Source organism: Pleurodeles waltl, chromosome 5 (assembly GCF_031143425.1).
Source record: "Pleurodeles waltl isolate 20211129_DDA chromosome 5, aPleWal1.hap1.20221129, whole genome shotgun sequence".
Taxonomy (NCBI): Eukaryota; Metazoa; Chordata; class Amphibia; order Caudata; family Salamandridae; genus Pleurodeles; species Pleurodeles waltl.
The window spans coordinates 172651918-172667707 of NC_090444.1; the positions used below are offsets into that span (position 1 = coordinate 172651918).

Sequence of the window (15790 nt, forward strand, 5' to 3'; positions counted from 1 at the left end):
GTCATAGGAAGGTTTCTGAACTAAGAATAGACATTTTAAAGAGGATATAAAGGCAGTCAGAGTGATATAAGGCATTAAGGAGAGCAAGGGCATTGGTGATGCATTTACTTTCAAAATTCAGAATTGTGGCTGGGCACGGGTGAAGCAAAGGACCCAAAAATTTGCTGTTTAGCAGGAGGTTGCCAAATTAGGATTGTGAGAGGGTGAAAATCAAAGAGGATTAAATTTTGTTTTCCTGGTGCTGAAAGGTATAGAAGCTTAAGCAAGATGTGGGTGTGTGGGCAAGCATAATGCCAGTTGGTAAAAAAAAAAAATGAGTGATGAAGCGGGAAATTGTTTGGAATAAGGTTTGTTTGCTTCCTTCAGAAACAAGAACATTCCCTTTTGGGAATTTGATGAGTTTTAAATGATTGCAGTACAATAGACATGTTTAGCTCATGTGACTCCAAACCAAAAGGCTGTAAGATCAACTTCGTTGTGATCTAGAAGATGCCATTTTATTGTCTTTATATCATCCTTATTATGCATGTTCACCCTTCTATGCTGTTTTCCTTTTAATACCAGGTTCGGACTTCCCGATTCTCGGCGTCATGGTGAAAGTATTTGTTTGTCTCCATGCAAGACTCTTGCAGCAGTGACCGATGATTTTGGAAGAGTCATTTTGTTGGATGTGAGCAGAGGCCTTGCTATCCGCATGTGGAAAGGTAATGTGTATGACACTAAATAAACTTGTTCTCGCCTAACCCTGCCCTCTAGAAAAAGGAAATTTAGATATCTGCATAATGTTGTCTACACAGAAAGAAGCAGGTTCAGTAGTAAAAAATAAAGAAATAATGCTGAGTAGGATTGGCAAGTCTTGCTCCCAAGCTGTTTTATACTCGTACATGCTCATAGAAAAAGTCTCATACATTTAAACTCTGGAGTCTGATAAATGGTGATAGAGAGTTACGTAGTAATTAAATAGAGAATCATATAATTTGTCAGTCTATTCTATAGAAGAGCAGAGGTGGTTGGCCACTGGATTAGTAAACTGGCAGCAGCTGGTACCATTGTTCATGTATCATGTACATTTCCCGTGTAGTATTTTGCCAGATTTGTTTTCACCCTGTCCAAGTGTTAAATTTAGGAAATAAGAAGGCGGCATCCAATTTACATACACTTATTCAAGGCACTTTCACTAGACAGATAATGCTAGGTCAAACGGTATGCACTGATTCTTATTGCTGAACATGGAGCGATGGAGGAAGGAACTTCTAGGTCAGTGGTAGTAATTTTATTTTCTTTGCTCTCTTGTGGTCACTCCTTCTGTACGCTGCAAGAAGAGCATGAACAAGGACAGAGGGAAGAATAATAAAAGGTTCACATTGCAATAGTGCATTAGTGTGTCATTTTTACTACTGGCCTCTTTTTTCACAACTAGAACTTGATTTCCAACCTCTTCCCTGTGCCAACTAATGACTAGTTCTCATCCTCTAGGAGGTTGTTCCCCTCATACTTCCATACGCTGTCACCTGCCTTTTCTCCACATGTCTTAGCCTCTTCCACATAATCATTTACTTTACCGACTCTTCTGCCACCCCCTCTGCTACCTTCTTCTCCTCTTCCATTTCTCATCAAAATCCAGGTACCAATACCTGTGGTGATTAATGCATTCTAAATGCAGAAAAGGGAAACAAATTGCTGGGCGAATCAGCTGTTTTTAGGATTTGCTTTTTAACCATGAGCAGAGAAGAAAATCCATACATCTTATATTTGGGCACAAACCATTTAAAATGCCTACCCTGTTCATCCTGTCACCCTTGCCAACCAGGTGGTGTACCATTTTGAGATCAGCCTATCCAAATGGTTGAAGCAGCTTTCTTTTTCAGTTTTTCAGATTGGCTAGCCCAAGAAATCCAAATGATCTTTGTTTGTTATATCATTCTCATTGGCTGTTAGGCAGCATTCAGTTAAACCATGGGTTGGCAGCGCCTCTCTATACTGCATTTGCAGTCCTGGTAGGACCAAGCATTGAGGACACCAGTGTCTTTCCTTAGTGGGGCATGGAGGATGCCCTTCTCCCAAGTGCTTAATTTGTAAATAATACTGTGCCGGTGCCCAAAGCCCTCCTTATAAACATGCAGCTGCTGTAATTAAATGTCTGAGCACAGAATGCTGAGACAGTGTAATCCTGAAGCCATCTCGGGACTCTTCAATCCATTTACAGCCACTCCCGGGCCCCTTCAGCTCACTCTTTCACCTTTCACCTTTCTCCTATTGTGACGCTTTTTCGCTTTTCTCTTCCTCCGTGTTTTCCATATGTGTCTTTTGCTCGCATTAAATGCTTGAGGCAGAAAAATAAGTGCCGGCCCTCAAAAATAAGTTCCGGTACTCTGCACCAGAAACAACAAATACAAATTAAGCACTGCTTCTCCCTCGACCAGTTGTTCCCAACCTGTGGTCCAGCGACACCGGTGGGGTCCACGAAGCCTCCTCAGGGGGTTCTTGACTAACATTACCAGATAAAGGGCTTCATTACAACATTGGGCCAAGTTGTAACCGCCGTGCGGCCGCCAATGGGGCCGCACTCCCGCGGTGCCCATTATGACATCCCCGCTGGGCCGGCGGGGATGTGGCCCGCAACATGGGAGCCGGCTCCAAATCGAGCCGGCGGTGTTGCGGCCATGCGACGGGTGCAGGTAGGGGGATGTCGTAATCCCCTGGGCAGCGCTGCTAGCAGCGCTGTCCTGGCGGATTACTACCGCCGGGGCCATTGTGGCGGGAAACCGCTGGCCGCGGTCGTAATGACCCTGGATGCACCGCCAGCCTGTTGGCAGTGCTTCCGTCATTTCAGCCCTGGCGGTCCTGTACCGCCAGGGTTGAAATGACCCCTAAAGTGTGTATAAATAAAGTGCCTGAATGTATAATTGAAAATTTTAAAACATACTGTAAAGGTCATGGAATTTGAAATTGGAAGCTAAAAATTAAATTAGTATCCTCATATTGATTCGTGTGAACAGTGCAGGTGAATCAAACAGAATATATTATGGACAAAGTGTAGCTTCAATTAAATTTAGAGAAGCTCCAACATTCCTATTAACATTTTTGTTTTCTTATTTCCTTTATTTGCAAATTAAATAAAATGTGATATAATTAGCACATGTGTTTGCTGGAATGCTTGTTTCTGTATATTTTGTGTATTGTTTTGGGGCTCAAGTCATCAACAGTGTTAAGGCCTGGATCCCCGCCTTCCAGTAATGACTCAGTTTCCCTGGATTCCAGTAATGATTCAGTGGGGGCACCCAGGTTCCAGTAATGATAAAGTGAAGGTCCACATAAGTCAAAAAGTTGGAAACTACTGCCCTAGACGACCCACAGACCACAACCTGCCAATCTAGCAGAGCATATTTTTTTATTAAAACATTTTATTTGCATCTATTAAGCTACTTTTGCAGGATATGACTATCCAACAGTAGCATATGGTCTTGGGAGCACATTTCTTGTTCAAACATTTCCCAACCACAAAGGGAAAATGAAAAGCATTATCATATACAAGGCACTCAAACCATCTCCACTACATAATTGCCTGTATCTCTGTCCTATTCAGGCAAAAGGTGCTGTTGCATCCATCTGGACCAAATCTGTCAGTGTTAGTATTTGGCTGCGCTGTCTATCTCCCCCTCCACTCAGTCAGAGAGGAAGGATGCACACTTTTCCATTTTCTCTCCATGTCACATTGAATTGTGCAGTCAAGTAGCCCAATCCGACCAACAGTTTAGTACTACAGTCACCATTCCAGCCCTCCACAATAGAGCACATCTGTGCACTAGGAAGACACTGCCTGTACGGCCGAAGATGAAAACATTGTCTAATGCGGACTCAGAAGTTTGCAGCCTCTGTACCTAGCAAATCCAACTATTAGTTTCACATAGTAATATTTAAAGTCCTACAGGCACTGTATATGATTCCCCCTTGTCTAGCTTCCTCCATGCCTGCTGCTTTTGAACTGGTTTCTCTGCTTGCCCATTTAGAACTTCAAACCCCATTTTAATCATTGAACAGTTTAGAATTAGTAGGCAAAACCACATTCAGAGTTAAGAGTTTCTACAGCTTTTGGCAGAGGTTTCATAATACAGAGCACAAAGTTTCATACTGCGAATCGGAAGGTAAAGATCTAGGTTCTCATCCTTTTTAGTTCAAGCCTAGGCACCGCACATGCGCTGTTTGCAAGACCTGCTGTATTCAGTATAAGGACTTTGATCCCACCTGTGGCTTACCATAGGTTGACTGCAGTGTCGCTCTTCTTTGCTGCCTCCTAAGAGGTTTGCAAAGCTGATAACTCACTTCTGTTCTTGGCAGAGGAGCTCCAGCCAAGTATAGTTTAATTATGCTTTAAATTGTTTATCTGTAGTTTTTTCGGCTCGTCATGGGAAGGCTATCATTTGTACAGCTGCTCCCACTGCCTTTGGAATTCCAGCATGGAAAGCTTCATGTATCGTTCCAGTTTTAGTATATGTGCTACGAAGCGAGCACGCAGGGCCGGGTTTAGGACTGGTGGTGCCCTGTGCGGCAGTTCATTGTGGCACCCCCCCACCCCCTGACCTCCTCCTCGGTTTCACTCACTACCACCCAGCAAATGTACCCCTCATCTATCCATCGCTCCCCTTTCACATACATTCATGTGTTTTAAAGCACTTGTAATGGCTGGCTTTACTAATCCAGTCAGCTAGCCACATTAAATATAGGGGCATATTCAAGATTCCCTAGCGTCATTCTAATGCCACATTAGTGTCATTTTTTTACGCTAATGTGGCTTTAGAAGGCCAAAAACGCAGTGCTATATTTACAAAGTGGGGCAGTGCATGCATTGCGCCACTTTGTAACCCCTTGCGCTACATTATTTCTGCACCAGGCAAAATGTATGCAAAGGTGGCATTCCCCCGTTACAGAGGGCCCAAAAAATGGGGCAAAGAAATCTGGCAGATTTCTTTGCTTCATTTTTTTCTGGAACTTTTAACGCCTGCTCAGAGCAGACAATAAAAGGAGGCGTCTGTTGGTTACAATGGGCCTCTGGGTGCTTTGCAGGATTAGCATCAACATTTTTTACGCTAATCCTGCAAAGCGCCAGACTAGCGTAAAAATTCTGATACTAGTCCCCTAACTACTGCCATGTTGCACCGTATTTTAAATAACGCACACATGTTGGTGTTAGGGGAGCGCTAAGGGGCACATGAAAAGTGGTGCAGCACTCTGTGCAGCTCCGCTTTTTTCAAACATGCCCCATAGAGCATATTTAAGAGCCCCTAGTGCCATTCTAATGCCACATTAGTGTACTTCTTTTAAGCTAATGTGGCATTAGAAAGCCAAAAATGCTGCGCCATATTTACAAGTGGCACAATGCAGGCTTTGCGCCACTTTGTAACCCTTTGCGCCACATTATGCCTGCTCCAGGCAAAATGTATGCAATGGTGGCACCCTCTCGCTAGGGGGGGCAAAAGAAATTGCGCAAAGAAATCTGACAGATTTCTTTGTGTCATTTTTTCCAGCACGTTTAACACCTGCTCAGAGCAGCCATTAAAAGGAGGCTTCCGTTGGTTACAGTGGGCCTCTGGGTGCTTTGCAGGATTAGCGACAAAGTTTTTGATGCTAATCCTACAAAGCGCCGGACTAGCATAAAAACTTCTGACGCTAGTCCCCTACTGCCATGGTGCACCGTATTTTAAACATGACGCACATAAGGTGGCGTTGGGGTGCTAAAGGACGTAAGAAAAGTGGTGCAGAACTGTGTGCAGCGCCACTTTTTTCAAATATGCCCCATAACGTAGTGCTTACTTTTTAAGTAAAAAGGTGCCGGTGCCCAAAGCCCTCCTCTTAAACATGCGGCTGCTGCAATCAAATGAGTGAACACGGAATACAGAGGCAGTGCAATCCTGAAGCCAGTCTCAGGCCTCTTCAATCCATTTATAGGCATTCCCTGCCCCTTCAGCTCACTCTTGTGGATTTCTGCTTTTTCCCATTGTCACGCTTTTTCGTTTTTCTCTTCCTCCCTCTTTCCCATATGTGTCTTTTTCTCGCAGTAAGTGCTTGAAGCTGAAAAATAAGTGCCGGCCCTCAAAAATAAGTGTCAGTGCTGCGCACCGGAAACAGGCACAAATTAAGCACTGCCGTAGGGGCATATTTAAGAGCCCCTAGTACCATTCTAATGCCACATCAGTGTCTTTTTTTTTTTTTACACTAATGTGGTGTTAGAAGGGCAAAAACTCTGCGCCATATTTACAAAGAGGCACAATGCACAAATTGCACCACTTGGTAGCCCTTTACGCTACATTATGCCTGCGCCAGGTATAATGTATGCAAAGAGGGCATCCCCCGTTAGGAGGGCCAAAAAAATTACACAAAGAAATCTGTTTGATTTCTTTGCGTCATTTTTTTTCCAGCACTTTTAACGCCTGCTTATAGCAGGCATTAAAGGAGGCTTCCATTGGTTACAATGGGCCTCTGGGTACTTTGCAAGATTAGCATCAAAATTGTGGCGCTGATCCTGCAAAGCACCGGACTAGCGTAAAGATTTCTGACGCTAGTTCCCTAACTACTGCCATGATGCACAGTATTTTAAATATGACACGCAAATGGTGGCGTTAGGAGTGCACTAAGGGGTGCAAGAAAAGTGGCTCTGCACTGTGTGCAGCGCCACTTTTCTTAAATATGCCCCATAGTTCTGTTTTTTGCAGCAGGCATATTAACCCTCTGTGCTACTTTATGTTGAGTCAAAGCTGCCACTAGGTAAAACTCCCATCTCTCTCTCTAGCAGGAACATTAATCACAAGAGGTATCTTGACATTTTAATTGTTTCTTGAAGACTAAACACGCAAGGTACTTTTCAGCAGGTGCTTTTTAGCAAGTTTCGTAAGTTATTGCTAAACACAGCGCCCGGTGCGGTTGCACCGCTCGCACCGCCCAAAAGCCGGCCCTGCGAGCACGACTTAGAATGGCTGAATATTAGATAATTTTAAAGTTAGAGTGATTTTGGAATATCAAAAATTGCAGTTTATACACTTCTCATTTGCTACTTTTCACAAACTAGTTTCTTTGTATCAGAAAGGAAAAAAATGCTGTAGAATAAAATTGCCTTCTCACTTTATGAAAGTCGCAGAGGTCATGGATATGCAAATCAAGTCAGTAATGTCATCGCTCGCGCTGGATGTTCTTTGTTACATGCAAAGCACGTACATTTGCTGGGCACAGAGAAAGGACTTGCTCCAGAGGCAGTGTTAGTGAAATAACGGTCATCTTGTAAATAGACGTGTTCTGGCTGAGCCCGAAAATAACGAAAACTAGAATCCCATGTAGCCACACCCATCCGGTCATAGATGGCCGGACTGGCTAAGGGCGTTTCAAAAGTCCCTGGAAGGCTGTTCTCCACATAAAGCCAGACTCCATTCAAGGCCCGACACCTTCTCGCACTCTGACTTTTTTTTTTTTTAGACCGGTCTGATTTTAAGAAAGGTGTAGTGGGATGTATTTTGAGTCTTATGTTTGGAAGCCCGCGTGCTCCATGTTTCCCGGTCAACATATGTAGTTGAGAGTATAATGCCGTCTTTCTTAGCCTTGTTCCTTCCCGCTCCCAGCTGTGTCCTATGCCTAGCCCCGGCAGCTTCCAAGTCCAGTGATGTGCTGCTGCGCGTGGCCAGGGGATGCCCGAGACTGCCTCGGTCACCTCACGAGCCCGTGCTCCTCTTTCACAACCTGATGCTCTCCGGAGCAGCGTGAAGCACCTCTGCGCAGGGACCTTCCGCTGCGTGACCTCTGAGGAGAACACACGCACTGCCCATTCTGGCTCCTTCCTCCGGATAAACTGCCTCCTTTCTACGCCCCTCGGACAATTTACCTATTGAAAAAAGTGGCACTCCTTTGATGTGTAGTCCTGAATAACTTCTGATAACGTGTCTCTGCAGCACCAACCGCCACAATAGATTTCATAACGGTCTAAACGGCTGGTGCTTTTTCTGTCCAGCTCAATGCTGTGCAGTTTATTTACCAGGGATGGGGGATATGTAAATCCAGCCCTGCCAGAAATGAAACGTTTCACACGGGGAATAAACAAATGTGTGTCTGAAGTGTTTGTCTACTGGCAGCATTTGCTGTATTTTCGTTGACAGACTAAAGTACACCATGATATCGTGTTCCAGTAAACTGCTGCTAATTATTTTAACTTAGAGTCCTATATTTTACTTTCGATGACAACAAAGTGGGTGTGAAGGGAGACGTTATGCATCAAAAACAGACGGACTTCTAACATTTCTCACACAAAAAAAAGCTTTTCAAGTATTTGTAATGACTTAAAATCATGAAATGAGATGAGGAAAAATATTTGAGTAGGTTCAAAACGAATGGAGGTGCAGTAACTTAAAAAAAAAAAATTATGATGCTAGAATGGCAAAATTGATTCTATTTATTCTTTCTAACTTTATTATGTTCAGTTTTCATTTGAAATTATCATAATTGCAAAACTAAAATTCACTTTAGATTTTTGGTACAACATGCAAGTCCAATGTAATACCGCTTACAATGTCATATATCTCCTATTATATATATCAGTACATATGTAGAGTGTCATGCAGTGTCTTCCTAGACAGTATCTCCATATATCGCTGATTTCACAAGCTACGCATTTAAAGGTAAAGCCACGCACGCGTACGATGTTTTTTACCATGACAATGTAAAAGTAAAAATGTATATTACGTTATGATCTGCAAATGTCAGTGGTAAATGTGGAGGGAAAACTTTGTAAAAGTTTGCAATAACTGGTTTCCTCCGTGTCATGCCTCATTTTAACAATAAAACCAGTAAATTAGAAGGTAAAGCCCGAATGCAACGTTTTTGTATCTACAAGCTTCACCTATGTATTTAGCACTGTTTCTAGATGAAGAGCATTGCTTTTCTTTTAACCTTACGAAAAACCTCAACTTATCATGAGTGCTCGTCCCAGCTCTCTCCCAACTCATCACCGTAACCCCTGTAGTAGGAATGACGGTGCTCGGACACCCGTTTATTTCTCTAATCCCCGTGTGTTAATAGTTTAGGGGACTACCCTATGACCCCTAGTAAGAGCACAGATATGCCACTCCTGATGTTCTGGTGAGGGCAGTCCAAATTATTGTGACGTGCGGGAATTTACCACATTTAGTGTAGTCCGAGCACAGGAGCTCCAGGGCCCGAAGTGGTGGGCTATTACATACCTAGGTGATGTATCAGTATGTAATCATCCTGGCGAATGTTTATTGTGTTATAGGCTGATTTGGTGCTCTTTGCTGTGTTCGGTCTGTCGCTCATTCAGTTATTTTTTTCTGTTTCTTGTTTTGCCATTTTAATGTCTGCATTTTTCTGATCTTGGCTTCAAGTTGTACTTTTTGATTGGCTCCACAATCCTCACAGAAGCTGTTGAGTGTGTTCTTTGCTCTTATTTCCTTTTGTAGGAGGGTGCCAGGTAAATGATATCCAGACCTAAGTTGTGCACTACTATAAGTGGCTTGTACGGCATATTTCCATAAGTTAGTAGTCAAAGGTATACTTTCTGTGATTCTTTTGTGGATCGGTGTCATAAGTGTGAGAAGGTAGCCTCTTTCTAGCCTTGTTACCCCCACTTTTGGCCTGTTTCTGAGTGTATGCCAGGGTGTTTGTCACTGTTTTCACTGTCTCACTGGGATCCTGATAGCCAGGCCTCAGTGCTCATAGTGAAAACACTATGTTTTCAGTATGTTTGTTATGTGTCACTGGGATCCTGCTGGTCAGGACCCCAGTGCTCATAGGTTTGTGGCCTATATGTATGTGTCACTGGGACCCTGTCACACAGGGCCCCAGTGCTCATAGGTGTGCATGTGTATGTTCCCTGTGTGGTGCCTAACTGTCTCACTGAGGCTCTGCTAACCAGAACCTCAGTGGTTATGCTCTCTCATTACTTTCAAATTGTCACTAACAGGCTAGTGACCATTTTTACCAATTTACATTGGCTTACTGGAACACCCTTATAATTCCCTAGTATATGGTACTGAGGTACCCAGGGTATTGGGGTTCCAGGAGATCCCTATGGGCTGCAGCATTTCTTTTGCCACCCATAGGGAGCTCTGACAATTCTTACACAGGCCTGCCACTGCAGCCTGAGTGAAATAACGTCCACGTTATTTCACAGCCATTTTACACTGCACTTAAGTAACTTATAAGTCACCTATATGTCTAACCTTTACCTGGTAAAGGTTAGGTGCAAAGTTACTTAGTGTGAGGGCACCCTGGCACTAGCCAAGGTGCCCCCACATTGTTCAGAGCCAATTCCCTGAACTTTGTGAGTGCGGGGACACCATTACACGCGTGCACTACATATAGGTCACTACCTATATGTAGCTTCACAATGGTAACTCCGAATATGGCCATGTAACATGTCTATGATCATGGAATTGCCCCCTCTATGCCATCCTGGCATAGTTGGCACAATCCCATGATCCCAGTGGTCTGTAGCACAGACCCTGGTACTGCCAAACTGCCCTTCCTGGGGTTTCACTGCAGCTGCTGCTGCTGCCAACCCCTCAGACAGGCATCTGCCCTCCTGGGGTCCAGCCAGGCCTGGTCCAGGATGGCAGAACAAAGAACTTCCTCTGAGAGAGGGTGTGACACCCTCTCCCTTTGGAAAATGGTGTGAAGGCAGGGGAGGAGTAGCCTCCCCCAGCCTCTGGAAATGCTTTGTTGGGCACAGAGGTGCCCAATTCTGCATAAGCCAGTCTACACTGGTTCAGGGACCCCCTAGCCTCTGCTCTGGCGCGAAACTGGACAAAGGAAAGGGGAGTGACCACTCCCCTGACCTGCACCTCCCCTGGGAGGTGTGCAGAGCTCCTCCAGTGTGCTCCAGACCTCTGCCATCTTGGAAACAGAGGTGCTGCTGGCACACTGGACTGCTCTGAGTGGCCAGTGCCACCAGGTGACGTCAGAGACTCCTGCTGATAGGCTCCTTCAGGTGTTAGTAGCCTATCCTCTCTCCTAGGTAGCCAAACCCTCTTTTCTGGCTATTTAGGGTCTCTGTCTCTGGGGAAACTTCAGATAACGAATGCAAGAGCTCAGCCGAGTTCCTCTGCATCTCTCTCTTCACCTTCTGATAAGGAATCGACTGCTGACCGCGCTGGAAGCCTGCAAACCTGCAACATAGTAGCAAAGACGACTACTGCAACTCTGTAACGCTGATCCTGCCGCCTTCTCGACTGTTTTCCTGCTTGTGCATGCTGTGGGGGTAGTCTGCCTCCTCTCTGCACCAGAAGCTCCGAAGAAATCTCCCGTGGGTCGACGGAATCTTCCCCCTGCAACCGCAGGCACCAAAAAGCTGCATTACCGGTCCCTTGGGTCTCCTCTCAGCACAACGAGCGAGGTCCCTCGAATCCAGCAACTCTGTCCAAGTGACCCCCACAGTCCAGTGACTCTTCAGTCCAAGTTTGGTGGAGGTAAGTCCTTGCCTCACCTCGCTGGGCTGCATTGCTGGGAACCGCGACTTTGCAGCTACTCCGGCCCCTGTGCACTTCCGGCGGAAATCCTTTGTGCACAGCCAAGCCTGGGTCCACGGCACTCTAACCTGCATTGCACGACTTTCTAAGTTGGTCTCCGGCGACGTGGGACTCCTTTGTGCAACTTTGGCGAGCACCGTTTCACGCATCCTCGTAGTGTCTGTTTCTGGCACTTCTCCGGGTGCTACCTGCTTCAGTGAGGGCTCTTTGTCTTGCTCGACGTCCCCTCTCTCTTCAGGTCCAATTTGCGACCTCCTGGTCCCTTCTGGGCCCCAGCAGCGACCAAAAACGCCAAACGCACGATTTGCGACTAGCAAGGCTTGTTGGCGTCCTTTCAGCGGGAAAACACTTCTGCACGACTCTCCAAGGCGAGAGGGATCCGTCCACCAAAGGGGAAGTCTCTAGCCCTTTTCGTTCCTGCAGAAACCTCAGCTTCTTCTGTCCAGTAGAAGCTTCTTTGCACCCGCAGCTGGCATTTCCTGGGCATCTGCCCATCTCCGACTTGCTTGTGACTTTTGGACTTGGTCCCCTTGTTCCACAGGTACCCTAGATTGGAAATCCACAGTTGTTGCATTGCTGGTTTGTGTCTTTCCTGCATTATTCCTCTAACACGACTACTTTGTCCTTAGGGGAACTTTAGTGCACTTTGCACTCACTTTTCAGGGTCTTGGGGAGGGTTATTTTTCTAACTCTCACTATTTTCTAATAGTCCCAGCGACCCTCTACCAGGTCACATAGGTTTGGGGTCCATTCGTGGTTCGCATTCCACTTTTGGAGTAAATGGTTTGTGTTGCCCCTATCCCTATGTTTCCCCATTGCATCCTATTGTAACTATACATTGTTTGCACTGTTTTCTAAGACTATACTGCATATTTTTGCTATTGTGTATATATATCTTGTGTATATTTCCTATCCTCTCACTGAGGGTACACTCTATGCTACTTTGGCATATTGTCATAAAAATAAAGTACCTTTATTTGTAGTATAACTGTGTATTGTGTTTTCTTATGATATTGTGCATATGACACTAAGTGGTACTGTAGTAGCTTCACACGTCTCCTAGTTCAGCCTAAGCTGCTCTGCTAAGCTACCATTATCTATCAGCCTAAGCTGCTAGACACCCTATACACTAATAAGGGATAACTGGGCCTGGTGCAAGGTGCAAGTACCCCTTGGTACTCACTACAAGCCAGTCCAGCCTCCTACAATAAGCTTGTGGGCTGGGCCTGTAAGTCATGCACCACAGGGTAGTGGAGTGTAGGTAAGGGCAGCACAGGTCTGCACATTCTATTGCCACTTGTGCTTGGTCAAGTGTGATTTTTAGATCGAGCCAGTTTATGTGGCAAGAAAAGTCCAGTTATGCATTTACAGTGCCAATAGCTTTAACTCATGCAAATGCGAGCCCTACTGCATTGCAAATGCTTGTTTCTGACAAGGAAGCAAGGCATGGGGGATTAATTTATTAATTGTTATCAAAATGATTTTCTTTTTTAAACTGTGTCACAGTGATGTCTTATTAGAATCAGCGGAACCTGTCAATCACTGAAAGTATTGCAGAATTTCTCCCATTTTAGCTTGCTGATACGATTCTCTTGTGCTTCAGCAAAAACAAGGAACTTTCATTTCACTAGGATTGCTTCATTGTTCCCTAAAAGACCAGGGGCATGAGGTCTAGCCTAGATTTGCAACATATGAACGAGTGTCTCCCTATTGGACAGGTTTCACCTCATAAATCCATCAGTGCAGTAGAGATACTGACCAGAAATTGTGGCCCATCAAGAAGCCTCACAAATTCATTAAACGAGCACATCACTTAAATACTGCTCCTATAACACCCCATCCTGCTGCAGTCTGGAAACATTAATAATGACAGAAGAGCTGTATCGAAGGTTTATCTGTGTGTTCTCCAATGCCAGAAACAAATTACCAAGGAGAGGAAAAAAGGACATAAGAATCAATGCACGGAAGGGGGAAAAGAAAGAATGAACAAAGAAGAGATCGAAAAGAAAGAACAAAGGTGAGATGGAGACAAATAGAGGAAAGAACGATAGACGGAAAGAAAAAAGACACAAAAAAGGACCAGTATAAGAACAAGTGAATGGAATAGAAGGCAAATATTAAAAACAGTAAGAAAAAAAGGAAGGTGAAAAAGAATGGGAAAATGAAGGAGGGAAAAGAAAGGGAAAACAAAGAAATAAGGGCAAGAAGAGGAAAAAGGAAAACAAGAACAAGAAATCTATGAAAAACAAAGCGAAAACCAAAGAAATAGCAAAAGAAAGCGAGAAAGAAAAAAAATAAGAATTTAAATACGATGTAACTCTACACAACATATTACTGCCATTGACTGTAAGGAAATACATTTCTAAAGTGTACAATTTATTTTCAGGGTAAAGGTTTCCATACAATGTGCTTTGAAGTGAGGCATTTATATTGATTTATTTAAGGCTTCTCATCAAGCAGCAGCTCTGCGCTCTCATCTTTCTGGGCCTCACATCTGCATATTCCAAACCAGCCTGACAGGCAGGGGAGCTACCCCAAGGTAGACTGCAAGCAACTGATAGCTCGCCATTGACCTGTTGGAGACTTCTCCTTTATGCCTTTTCACCAACTTCCCTGATTCATTGGACTTTCCAGACAGTCAAGGCTTTCAAAACCTTTGAGATGGTTCCTAGTCTGGCTCTTGCTGCTTTAATTTTTTGCATCTGATTCTTCTCAAGAGCAAAATTTCTTGGAACTTCCTTAGGAGCTGAATCTTCTTATCCATAAGGGTAGATGATTCAAACTGTTGCTTAGGACCTGAGAAACAGCATGCGCTCATTGGGTTATTTAAAACAGTGCTCTTGAGGCGTGGTCTGACAACGAACAATGATGGCCACCTGACTTCGGAGCTCCATGCGAGGACGGGACCTGGACGGGGGCGCCTGGGGAACTGCATTGACCATATTCGACAAAACGAGGCAACTCTACAAACAATGTCCCCCAGCTGGGGGACCTGAAAAGAGGCCCTCCATTGCGCACGCCTTTCCCAAACTGCGTCAGCTTGGGAGAGGCCTAGACAGAAGCGAGAGGCAGCGGCCTAATGAGCCGATCAGGGGAATATGGGAGGCATACCACGGAGTTGTCGCTCCCCCCACCAGCATCAACACAGACCTGTGATGGCGTAAGGGAAGCCCGGTCGGCCGAGTGAGGCAGTGTCCTTGCGACAAGAGAGCAAAGGACAGGACACGGAGGCATAGCCCCCTCACCAGTACTGCAGCAGATGACACTGGGCCCCCACCCCCGCTGCTCCCCTTCCTAACTGGTTACCCCCCCCCACATGCAGCACGGGGGTCCCTCCACCTCCATCGTGGACACCAGCTGTGATCTCCATCTGACTGAAGGGGGCTTAAACAGAAATGGACTGGAGTGGCGCTAGTGAGACAACCGGGCACATTGGCAGGAGGTGAGTAGGGGACACGTCGAGGGATCAGCGCCCCACTTTCCACCGGCACCACAACATCAAACGCTGCGGGGGCCTCTTGTTAGGTTGTTTCTCCTTCTCCCATACAGCACTGAAGAACACAACGGATGGGAGTAGTAGCCACCAGGGGGAGCAATAGACTGCACTGGAGACCCTTCACGGAGGAGGGGACTAGATTGTCCCCCACATTTTACCATCACACCTGCATCCTTCAACATCCTCCTCCTGCCAGCCCCTCCAGGGGGTCAGCGCTGATCCTGGACCCCAAGTAGATCTTTGGAGAATCCGCCATCTACCCAATCATTGTCTCCAGCAGGAGGGTCTGGGCCCAGGATACTGAAGGTGAAATACAGACCAGGAGCAGAGTGCGACCAGAAAAGGACACCCACCCACCCTAAAACCTAACAACCTTGCTTGTACTGAACATGGTGCTGCCAGTGGGACCAAACAAAGGAAAAGGAACCTCCCGGCGGAACAAAACGGTGTCAGATAGCGACAGAGCACATGGGTGGGGACCCCAGTGGAACCGGAGGCTCTGAACCGCCAGCACTACCCTCCCCCTTCCAACAACCCTGAACGTTAGAGGCTAAGAGGGAGGTGGACAGGGTAGTTTCACAGGTCCCTGGTGTGACGTAGCAGTCAAGCTGCTGCCCCCCACCAAGATCTTGGCCTCCATCTAGGCTGAAACGCCAACTAGGACAGACCCGAACTGCATCTGTGTACTGAGAAGGATCCCACAATTGCAGAGTCTTGGGGAACAAATCTCCCCCACAAACCTTTTGCTGAACTGTAAACTCTGCCTAAGCCA

General features: G+C 45.6%; 1 protein-coding gene across 3 annotated transcripts in view; it reads left to right on the forward strand.

Moving 5' to 3' along the window:
* Positions 1–15790, forward strand: part of RAB3GAP2 (RAB3 GTPase activating non-catalytic protein subunit 2) — a 695385-nt gene that overhangs the window by 306817 nt on the left and 372778 nt on the right. For all 3 annotated transcript variants that reach the window (XM_069233869.1, XM_069233867.1, XM_069233868.1), the window contains one exon: positions 565–704. In XM_069233869.1, coding sequence (XP_069089970.1) covers positions 565–704 — 140 coding nt within the window. The remainder of the gene's footprint in view (positions 1–564; positions 705–15790) is intronic.